This window comes from Amblyomma maculatum, chromosome 11, assembly GCF_055883805.1.
Source record: "Amblyomma maculatum isolate TAMU_Amacu chromosome 11, ASM5588380v1, whole genome shotgun sequence".
Taxonomy (NCBI): domain Eukaryota; kingdom Metazoa; phylum Arthropoda; class Arachnida; order Ixodida; family Ixodidae; genus Amblyomma; species Amblyomma maculatum.
This window is the reverse complement of record NC_139354.1, coordinates 32,579,945-32,591,514: the sequence shown is the minus strand read 5'-3', so window position 1 is coordinate 32,591,514 and position 11,570 is coordinate 32,579,945. Positions and strand designations below refer to the sequence as shown.

Genomic DNA, 11,570 nt, shown 5'->3' with positions numbered 1-11,570 from the left:
GCCTTTACGGGACAGTGTGCGTGTTGTTTTGGCGCCTTTAACTTATAATGAATAGACACCAACTAGCCCAACAAGAAGTTCTCTTAAACTCGGGTATTCAGCGAACTTGAAGTATAGAGTAAGTCTGACTCGGGATCAGGTGGGTACTGTTCCCTTCCCAGAAGTGCTGCCCGAGTTTGCAGCTCTTGTCAAAAACTTATAATTCACACACAGACATCGTCGAAATCGGTGAATAGGGATTCTAGAGATTTTGCGCACTACGAAATATAGACAACCACTGAAGGACACACTCGAGTCAGCCTTGCGGAGGGTTTCTGCCCTCGGCGTATCCTCGGGGTTCAAGAAGTCGACGACGACAAAAACAAGCTGGTGTATGTAGCAAGCGCGTGTAGAACAACGTGCAGAGGCAACCACTACATTCCCCTCCTCCATCCCTTCCTTCTTCCGGCCTTGACTTTGTTGCCTCCTATTCTGGTTAGAGGCACCCTCTCTGCGGCCGCGATTGCATCTTTTCCTTCTTCCGGAAGGCTCTAGTGCGCGGAGATGCATTTAGATTTCCAGATAAAAACATTAGGGTGATTTGCATAAGGCCTGCTTCCATTGCCTTTCTTCCTGCCTGCACGCACGGAGGTGCCTCGTCTCGCCCCAGGCAGAACGATCTATTATTGGCCCAATATTGGTGCTGTGCTGATAATGTACGGTCCAACGTAGTACAAATATTTGCCTATGGTTTGTTCCGCCGGGGTCCTCATATCCTTTTAGCGGGACGTGGCGGGCGCAAATGACTGACTGATGGTTGTTTTGTTTACCGCCCACCGCAGTGAATGGAATACTGCTGCCTGCCGTAGATAAGGGCAGCTGTACGTGCTTCAAGATATCGATCCTTACTCGTGGACTCCTCACTAATGCTTTGAGCATCTCATTATGATATATATTATCTGTGAATCAGAACTTAACTTAGCATAACTTCCAATGTCGTGTTGTACCAGTTGTGAGGATCCTGCCTAGTCTGCGGTGACTTACAGGAAAAAAAGTTGTTTGCGCACGCGTCGCTTTTGTTTTCGTATAATTGTGTGCTCAGGTTAGGCGGAGACGCAATGACATTCAAACGAATATGTTATTGCATTGTGTGCTCAGTGACCAAGTATAGTGCAAGAATGAGCAAACCGCGATGGCGACGATTTCTGTTCACTCCATTTTGCTCGTCGTTGAGTTTGATTTTTTTTTGTTAGTTTTATTACCTCTATTTACCAGCGGATCTGAGAACACAGTGTAATATGCTTGTCGTGCTTATTTGTTAATATTTCTGTGTGTTAGTTATTTCGGCACGTGAAAAATAATAACATTGAGCAGTTCGTGAGCGTACACTATTGCGTATTATAATTTTTTTTTTTTTTTTTGTGACGCAAGTCATGGTAGAGCTTAAAAACGAGACCTAATTTCATCGCAACCAAGGTGCACTGTTACAGGCGTAAATAATCGCCGAGGAAGTTTTTAAAGTTGGCCTACATCTATCGTATAATTTCCTTTTCTACAGGATATGCCACAGGACAAAGACATTCCCTAACAGTAGCTCCTTATTTCACTCGCAATAACTGCTTCAAATATCATTTCTTTCCCAGGACTATTGCTGAATGGAATAAACTAGACAATGAGACTGTTTCACTTAAACTTGTTTTGGTCATGCCTCAATCTGTGACGTTTTCTGTTATCATTACAATCATCTGTTTGCCATGGTTTATTATGGTTTGTTTGTTTCTTGCATTTTATTGAAATTGGTATTCTTGTTTTTATTGCCTATGTTACTGTGCGTTAATGCTGTATCTCAGCCTGCTAAAATCCTGCATAGGATAGAAGTATAAATAAATAAAATCAGACTTTTTATCAACTCAAAAAAAAAAAGGAAAGAATTCACCCTTGCCGGAGAAGTCGCTGCAGCTATTGCTATTGCTATTTCTTTTATACACAACAGACAATACTGAGTGTCAGACCATTGTTGTAATTAAAACTGTATCCTCAGAAGCTGATGTTGATGCTTGTTGTTTATTTAGTCGTTAAGAGAATCACTTTGTGACCGGTAAAGTTGTTGCTAACGCGCACAACGCCGTTGATAATGAGGTCTGTTTCGAAGAGAAGGCCGACGCTGGTGACCGCGGTGTAGAGGTTGTTGTGCGCTTGCTGTCACAAGACACAGTCCAAACCACCATCACCACCGCCGCGCTGACGTAAAACTCATCCGTGTCCGTATACGTGCAACGTGGAAAGGCCAGACTGTATACCGCAGTTGATGATTAATTGTACCACTACGCAAACAACTGGTTGATGGTATAATAAATGTCCTCGCATGCTTGAGCTTTGGTGTGTCCGCCAAAGACATTCTTGGCTTAAAGCCGAATTTTGCACACATTTATCGTTGCTTTTTTTTTTTTCTAGGTTTAAACCGAAAAGTCAGACCTCTAGCTGCAGCTACACCCTCTGACTGGTCTTCTTAGGGTGTTCACGACTAGCTAGTCTTCAAGCCCTTCGCTGTACCCCAGCGTTGCAACGACATAAGTCCGCGATCTGACGTCATCGGCTGTCCAGCAGAGTCGTCGCGGGTAGAAGAGGCGCTGCTCAGGACAGACGAATCTTGTTCCCACGACCAGGTGCGAGAAATCAATAACTTTAATTCTTATAAATAAAGGGCAAGCAAGCATAAGAAATGCCAAATATTAGATTTTTGACTGTGTGAGTTCTTTTGAAAAACCAATATAAAAAACCCCATACCTAATTTTGCTAAACATTTTTCAAACATTGCTCAATATGTAGGCAAGAAAGGATATGATAATTAGTTTATGTACAAAGCTAGTGCACGTCATGTGTTACAATTCCTTTTTGGCGCTATGTGACGTCATGCGTTGCAATTCCTGTTAGGCGCTGTGGTGATGATGATGGTTTGAACTGTGTCTTGCGACAGGTATACGCGTTAACCGACCTACACCGCGGTCACCTGCGGCAACCTTCTCTTCGAGACAATCCTCCTTGCCAAAGGTGTTGTGCAGGCGACAACTTCATTTCGTTCCCACGACCGGAACCGAGAAAGATGTTGCGGTAAGTGTTTCTTTTTCCAGCATCTTTGGAATAAATATCACAGCACATACACTCGTTTGCGCTGCACACACGTCACTTCAGAGGCGCAAGCATGCAGCCTTTCGCGCACGTCACTTTAACCTGCGGACAAGGCAGTCACGATGAACGCGCACTTGCTGCTTTCTCACTGCCTCATTATTTCTGCACTGCACCAGTGTACACAAACAGCGCGTATTCCCAACAAAGCACACACTGTCGACGTTCACTTACTGGTCGACCACTTCTTTTTGAGCAACTCCTCCCATGTCATGCACTGGGCGTCTTCCCAGAGGTACTTGTACACGCTGCTCCGAGCCTGCTGCGTGGTACGCGACAACAACTCGTGGATCTGTTGACACGTGGTGCAGCCGAAAGAGAGCTTCTCGATGGCGTACTCTTTCTTCCACTCAAAGTAACGCCTATACTCTTCGGGTCTCTGCTGCAGTTCCAGCAGGTAAGCAGCCAAATCTCGGGCTGTTCTGAAAGACGCGAAATCGATGTAGGATCCAGGGGGCGCCACCAGTGAATAGTTGACACCACCCATCACTACAGGGACCATTTCGTTCAGGAGCGGATGGAAGAGCTTCTCCGTGCTGTAATCCTTGCATATGGAATTCTCGAAGGCCAGGTAGAACGAGTAGTTTCTCGCTATCTCCTTGTAGCACCCGAAGTGCTTCTCCCGGCAACGGCGTCGACCGCAGCCGCCGAAGATGTCCACCTGAACGAACTTCTGCAGCTCCCTCACGTACCGTTCTCGGTAATTGAAACTCCTGCAATTGGAGACGATCCAAGCGGCTACCTTGGGCTTGGGGCCGGGCGCCGAAATGCTCTGCTCATTCTTTCTTCGCACTGTAACGAAGCCGTGCCTGTGAACTACGTCCGCGTCGAATCGGTAGGACAAGGTCCAGTTTATGCCCAGCTTATCCAACCTGGACGGATTAGCCGGCATCCTGTACGGGGGCTCCATGGCGTACAGCAGCCACGCCTGCCCTGGCTTCCGGCGAGGAGGCAGGCTTTTCCAAAACGTCTTGAAGAAGGTTTGCAACATGACGACGTCGCTCCGATACAGTTGCTTGCGGTCTTGGGTAAACTTGCACCGAAACGCGCACTTCTTGACGGCATTGTCGCCGAATATTCGATCGAAAAAGTCCCTCCCGAAGCTGTGCCAGATCAGGATGTGAACGACGCGGTCTCTTCCGACGGTCGTCGACCTGTTGTGGTACGAGTACACCGCCAAATAGGCCACGCCACAGAGCGCAACACACGGCAACGCAGTCTTGAGGAGCAAGTGCTCGAACCTTTTCACACGTCTCATACCTCCCACCGCTCACCCCCACCAGGCTTGGATCCGGTCCCCCACACCTTCGATTCTCAGCAGGCAAGGGAGAGGAAATTGGATGCGGGTCGTTTCTGGAGAACCTGCGCGCAGTTGGTAATGAAAGAGCACGCATATGCGAGTCAAGAACAAGTTCAGTAGAGCAACCTCATAAGAAGTAGCTGGCCTCTCCGCTACACTCAATACACCCTGCAGGCATTCAGTGCTAATTTAAGTATAGGTAAATGCGCAAAAGTTCATCGTTCATGTGAAGGCGTCGAAAGGGAGTGTTTGCGGCCACCTGCGTGATCATTTCTACAGGGGTCACAGCTGGGCGAATCAGTTTCTATTAAAAGACATATGGCGTAAGCAAATGCGGACAGTGAAGAAGATGAACGGCGACAATTGAAACGCTATATCGACTTCAAACTCTTCCATTCTGCCGTCGCTCATAAATACAGTTGGCGCCGAAAAGAAACGTGGCGGGAAAGAACGGGCAAAAAATACACGGAAGCATATAGCGTGCAAATAGAGCTGGGCAAACACATCTCGTTACATTTACATCTTATGCAGGGGCGACAGCGAAACAAAAGGGCATCGGAAAGAAAACGACAAACAATCGACATAGAAGAACCTATAAACACCTCGAACTCGAGGCGGAAATGATGCATATAACATTTATATACATGCACAAAGCGAGGAAAGAATATGCTCTAAGTGATATAGATCTGACACCCGACCTAAAATACGAGAAACCTGAGAAAAATAAAGCTAAAGAAGAAAGGAAAAAGAACTGAACCAGAGGCAAAACTATATCATAAACTAAAATTTAAATAGCGGGAAATCAAAAGCGCGGCTAAAAGTGGTTGACGCCATAGCGGAGGTCTGCGGATAATTTCGATCGCACAGCACACGGACGCCTATATAGTTTCCGCCTCCGTTGAAAAGCGGCCGGGACCCAATTCAACCCGCGTCATTGGGACTTGGGAGTGGAGCATATATAACCCCTGAGCGATACAAGAAAATGCGATAGAAGAAAGAATAAGAAGCAATTAGGCGTCATAAATAAGAGAGCTACGAACTGTATATGGCGAAAACAAAATGCGAACAAAAATTAATAGCCCGACCATAATGCACCGAAACGATTAGGACCAATATAAGAGCCTGTGGCCTATGAAAGAAACGTTCAATTGAGCAATCGACAGTGAAGTAAAATCATTAAAGGCATTATAACGCCCAAGAACTAAATAGACGTGAATTACACACGTGCAGGCGACTCGGCGCGATATGCAATCTCTTTATCGGTGAGGTAACAGGGAAGTAGCCGACGTGGGTACCCTTTTCAAGACCTATAGTATGTTGCGTCATATGTTTCTCCCTTTGACTTGCGAGGCTTCAGAAGTGAATGTGATTCTTCGCAAGGGGGGGTCTTTTTCACGTGCTTTCATAGCTCAGGCGCCCAGGTTAGAATGCCTGTCTTGCGGCATGGTAACTACTGCTATAGTCGGCCAGGATGACTCAATTTCGGAGTCCTATTAAAGTGTGGCTCAGGAGCCTATTCAGGTATTGTTCTCGTTAAAAAGTGACTCTCGATTTTTCGGACTTTGCTGTCATTTGCAAAAATATATTTATCGGAGAGAAACTTCGATTGAAACATTTTTTTCGACAGCTGATTCAAACGCTGCATTCTTATACCAAAAATGGACGGGTGGCCGATCACGGCGATACCTGCGTTCCGTCTTTTTGTTTCGTGTTTTGTTTTTCTTCTGTTTGGGGTGGGGGAGTCTGTTGTAATTTATAAACGAACAGTTTTTGGTGAGAGTGGTCTCGCTACCTTTAGAACGTGGTACCTCGCATCGATACAGGTTCTATTTCTCCTCGGTAATTCGATTTGAAGATCATTCCGCCAGCCGATCGATCCGAACGCGTGACACATCGCATGGCGGCTGCTCAGATTAACGGCATTTGCATTAGCTCTTACATTACCCCTGTTCTTAGCGATGAACTACGCTATTTGCATGCTGTGACGTAGATATGGAGACGCCTGAAGGACTGCTTTATTCTGAAGGTTTGCCAATATATAGGAGTAGACGGTTACTTATAGACATAACGGAATATGCGCAGCATTGCATGAGGAAAGTGACTTTTACAGATGCTGTTTTTACAGATGCAGGAGGGTGCTGTTACCTCCGTAGTGGAGTGTTCAAAAGGTTCAGAATTAAAACATGGCCTCTAGGTTTCCGAATGAATCATTGCTATTTCTGTACGTGTTCTTGTTCCTTGGCGCTGATTAAGTTTGCTGGCAATAGCATCGACAGCTCTTTAAGAAGAGCATTCCAAGTTTTATGCCATGCGCACTCAATACAGCGAGTAAGGAAGGGGCATTTATAATAAGCACGCTTCAGAAGTGCCGCCCACACAGGAATAACGCACAGTTCACCGCAGATTAAAAACCCCACCAATAAGAGCAACTTATGACACATTCTCCATAAATGTTAAAAAAGATACGTGCGTCAGTTCCTATACGGTGTACCTAGTCGAAGATTTCATACTTGTAAGGAGTTAAGAAGGAGTTAAGCTGGCGATAGGATATCGATTCACGCTCACTCGATCCGCAAATGCTAAAGGGTAACTGAAGTATTCTGCTTCTAGGCGGTTTTAAGACGAAAGCCTTTAATGGCTCATGTGTCGTGGGCAAAATGTCTCTCGCTTTTGCGGCGGCTCTGATTGGCCGAGGCGGGATGACGTCATAGATGTATTGACCAATCGCAGAGCACCACCACAGTATGCGCGAATGCGTGCCTTATATGGCCATATGCCAATAAATAATAAATTCCTAATTGATAATAATTAATTTATTAATTACTATACCTACTTACCGACTAATTGGTTAATGCCTAATTAATAATTGGCTGATTAATTAATAAGTTTTTGTCAGTTGCGTAGCAGAATTCGGCACTCAGGATTTCGCCTTTCTTTACTTTAGTCACTAAAGTCCCTCGTAATTTTTTTTTGTTGAGCATCACTGCTAGGTTAAATGAGGAAAATATGCTTCGGTTTACATTTCTTGCTGGCATTTATTTTTTCTGCTTTAATTTATTTTCTTTCGCTTATCTTCTTTTTCAGCGGAATTCCTAGCCACGTTTATTAACGTGGCTTTTACCATATCTAGCGAAGACTACGCTAAACTGGCTCTCGAAATCTAGTAGAAGCTCTAGGTCTCGCGGCAAGCATTTTCTAAAGGCGGTTTCGATGAAAATAAAAACAAAAGTGCTGGGTGCATAAATATAGGCACTATTTACGTCGCCTCTTTATTGCATCATGCCTTGATGATGACGTACCGAAACGGGTTTATTGCGCTCTGTTCGCGCGAAGCGCTGCAATGACGTGTACGAACAGCGCATGACAACAAACACACTGGCTGAACGTGCAATAACCCATGAATCAAAATATAATCGATAATGACGAAGAATAGGACGATTCCCTTCATCTCGAGTTTCCTCACATTCAGACCACGGCGAGCATGCACGCACAACCGCTTCCATTTCAAAGGGCGACTAGTTAGGAGATTTTTTTTTTTTACCGCGCTCAATTAATTGTCGATATATATTGCCTAAGGCTCTTTTCTAGAGTAACTCACGAATCCTCCCCTGACTACAAACGTCGCTGGCGCCCTGCCACGCAGTGGGCGAGGGCAGGAACGTTCGGCGTAGACGCATGTGTATACATACACGACTGAGAAATTCAAGATAGGAAAGAGCAGCTACTTACAGCCCTGTGCTTGCAAACGATGCCTATCACCGGATTACGAGTGGATTTCGCCGTTGGCTCGTTGCCGGAAGAGAATGACTGTGCGTCACTTCCGTCAGGCGCGGGCGGGAGGATACGGCTCTCGGTGACGAAACTTCGCGGCCGACTCTGCCACCGCTATGTCGGGCATCCGGAGCCCGCACGCGGCGGTATGAAACATCCGTTCTCGGTTGCTTTGTAGCATAAACCAGCATCACAGGAAGCTCTCGTGATAAAAGCTGCCATTTGTCATTTTGACATTCAGCAGCAACACGTTGGCGAACGAAGGACAATACTATTAAAGTGATCTGACATCGCAAAGCATTCGGGCGGCTTTATATTTCGCTTCAGTTGAAGTGTGGACGCCGCGACCGGGACCGAACCCGTAGCCTCGGTGATCAGCAGCCGAATTGTCAAAGGCACTGGGCCACCGTGGTGGGTTCTGGGAAGGGCTCCTCGGAACTGAGCTATGTTGCACGAAGCGAGGAATGCAGGAGCGATTACACATGTGACGTGACAATTCTGCGTGAGCTCTGTTGGGCCGATATCTGGCTTTCCCATTGCGTCTTTCCATAACTGATATAATTTCAGCAGCACGGCAAAAACTGCACGTCAATCCGTCCTGGTCAAGGACCACCCTTATAGCCGAATCGCTACTTGCAGATCCTTTATTACCAACCAGTCAGTCAGTCAATCAATCAATCAATCAATCAATCAATCAATCAATCAATCAATCAATCAATCAATCAATCAATCAATCAATCAATCAATCAATCAATTTTATTCGCCACTACTTCGGATGTTAGGGGGGAAGGCAACCAGAAATGTTGTGTATTATGGACGCAGGAAAAAATATCCCCGGAAGATACGGCCCCGGAAAAACAACGTGTCCGTTAACAATGTCCCACGAGGAAGCAGCATCAGGAAAAAAAAAAAAGAAAAGTATTGGAATGAAAAATGGCAGAAAATTGAATTCTTTGAGAATTCACTTGACAAACAATTATTCTTTTTTTTTTTTTCTTACTGAACTATTTTTCGATTCCGTGAATAGATGTAAGTATAAGTGCTGTGCAGGGCCAGATCACATCACAGGCGTGCAGTATATACATGTCATGCCGCGAAAAATCAGTCCACAAAGCACTTCCGTCGGTGACTTGATTGAAGGGCATGAAGAACGATTGTGCTCTCGGCCACTCCGTTTCGGTCACCATCACTTCGTTTATGGACGGCCCCGTACTTCTTTGTTTACTTACTTTCATGCGGAAGAATTAATCGCTGTAGCATACAATGCTGCAGCTCGTCGTTGGGAGACCTAGCCTACGTATTATTTATAGGGCTGCAAGTGGAAGAAAAAAAAAAAAAAAGCAGTGGGTCACAAAAAAATACATCAACCGATGCAATATGGCACCGTGAAATAAGACGCAGGAAATGGTAGCTTTGTGCCTCCGTTGTTCTTTTTCATAGTTTTAATTCTTGAATAAATGTCACGTTGTTTAAATTATTACCGGGGTAATTAACCAATTTCGAGAGTATAATGCGTACCGTTACTGCAAGTATGATAGTTATTATATTTACTTTTCAGCTACAACGAAGCTGGGCTCTTCACATGCAGTTAAGAGGCGGTGAAGTAGCTCTTCCTGTACGTAGACATTTTTGTGCATGTGATTTCTGCAAATTATGATTTTTTGTTTGTAGGCATCCTGATCCTTTATATTTCACCACGCGATGTCATTTTCATCTAGTGCTCTGTTTGCTGACACTGCTGAGCCGCGAATGATAAATCACCTGGCACTAAATTAAAATCAGGATACGAAAACACTTCAGGCGACAAAAGTTATATTAGAAAATGCAGCTGACAGCACCTCGTATACACTCCACATTCAGGCGCGCTTTACTCGTATCCTTTAACCTGATAATACGCTTAATTGCATTGTGGTCAGCGACTTTTTGTGCCACCTGTTTCATTACATTACAGACATACATGGCAAAATTACTTTTGAAAAGGAAATAAATTACATTACTAATTATTTTGCTGAAAATTGCAGAAAAGTAATTAAATTACGTTACTCATTACTTCTCCCAAAAAGGAATGAAATTACATTACAATTACTTTTACTGAGTAATTCAATTATGTTTAAATTACTGTCTAGTTTCCATCCAGCAAAAACTAAGTAAACCTAGTAAAAAAAAACAACAACTTGTTCTCCAGACGCGAAGCACACACATTCTTTCGTCTTTCCGCCAAATTCCGTCCCAGAGAGCTATTCCTTACCTCTTTCCTATAGCACTTGCCATTTCAAAAACAAGACCAGAGCAAAAACCGGAACAGACCAGACGCACTTCAGTAAAAGTAATTTCGAAAGGAATTAATTACTTTCGCTGCGAAATTACTACCATTACTAAATTATTACTAAATTACCATTTACATTACTAAATTACCAAACGAAAAACGTCAATAATTACATTACAAAATACCAAAAAGGTAATTAAATTACAGTAGTTTCAATACTGTAATTCAATTACTGCCATGTCTGGTTACAGAGGTCTTCCAAAGCGCTGTCCTGGGTTGTTGCTTCACTCGGGGCAAAAAAGGGAATGAAATTGAAGGGTAAGTTGGAGTTCGAATGATGGCGCGATTGGTTTACTCCAGTCCCTTACAGCGTGCCTCAGAAATGCGAATCGGGGCTTGCGGGAGGCCGAGCCACAGCATCCCTTCGCCAGATGCTTCATAAGCGCGCGCTTCGTGCGCACATTATGCAGTCTGCCCTAACGAAACGATCAGAGGGCTGGCTGTTAGGCAATCTTCGTGCCCTGCTCGGTAAGGCGCCTTGATTAATGCGCCGACCTCGCCAGCCGAAACCTCGGATGAGGGTCAGTATACGCACTGGACGGAAAACAGAAAGCAACAACAACAAATTACATTACATACAGGAAAGAGCATCCGTGTATGGTCACTGGAACGGAAAAAAAAAAAAAGAGCACGTGAAAGACGACTTCGGAAACATCCACTCCTTATGACGATACGTGGTAATGGAGTGAAGCCACTGACGTAATGCAAGCAACATAACGGAAGCGTTCTGTCGGATCAGAGCAATAAGTGAAGGTGATTCAGGTCATTCTTGCGTAACTAAACCGATAAGGCTGAATTGAACCAAACTGATGAGTGAACTATATATGGAAAAATATGGGAGAGGCATCGCCCTGCAGTGGGTATAGTCAGGCTGATGATGATGATGACTGAACTACTGGACTTAATTAAAATCAGGTCGATGACTAAACGACTATTGAATCAACAGTTGGATAAGCGGAGCCAGACATATATCTTACTTCCATCTCTAAAAAGAATACCGCCAAAGCG

General features: G+C 44.7%; 1 protein-coding gene across 1 annotated transcript; it reads right to left on the bottom strand.

The window, feature by feature from the left end:
* Nucleotides 1–435: 435 nt before the first annotated feature.
* LOC146173431 (alpha-(1,3)-fucosyltransferase C-like) lies at nucleotides 436–8,346 on the bottom strand. Its single transcript, XM_084583455.1, has 2 exons — nucleotides 8,195–8,346; nucleotides 436–4,527 (listed from the first exon to the last, which is right to left on the bottom strand). The coding sequence occupies exon 2, from the start codon at nucleotides 4,421–4,423 to the stop codon at nucleotides 3,332–3,334; it is 1,092 nt and encodes a 363-aa protein (XP_084439581.1). The 5' UTR covers nucleotides 4,424–4,527; nucleotides 8,195–8,346; the 3' UTR covers nucleotides 436–3,331.
* Nucleotides 8,347–11,570: the final 3,224 nt, after the last annotated feature.

Excerpts from the sequence above, each read along its gene's own strand:
- LOC146173431 (XM_084583455.1), bottom strand. The coding sequence starts at position 4,423 with ATGAGACGTGTGAAAAGGTTCGAGCACTTGCTCCTCAAGACTGCGTTG.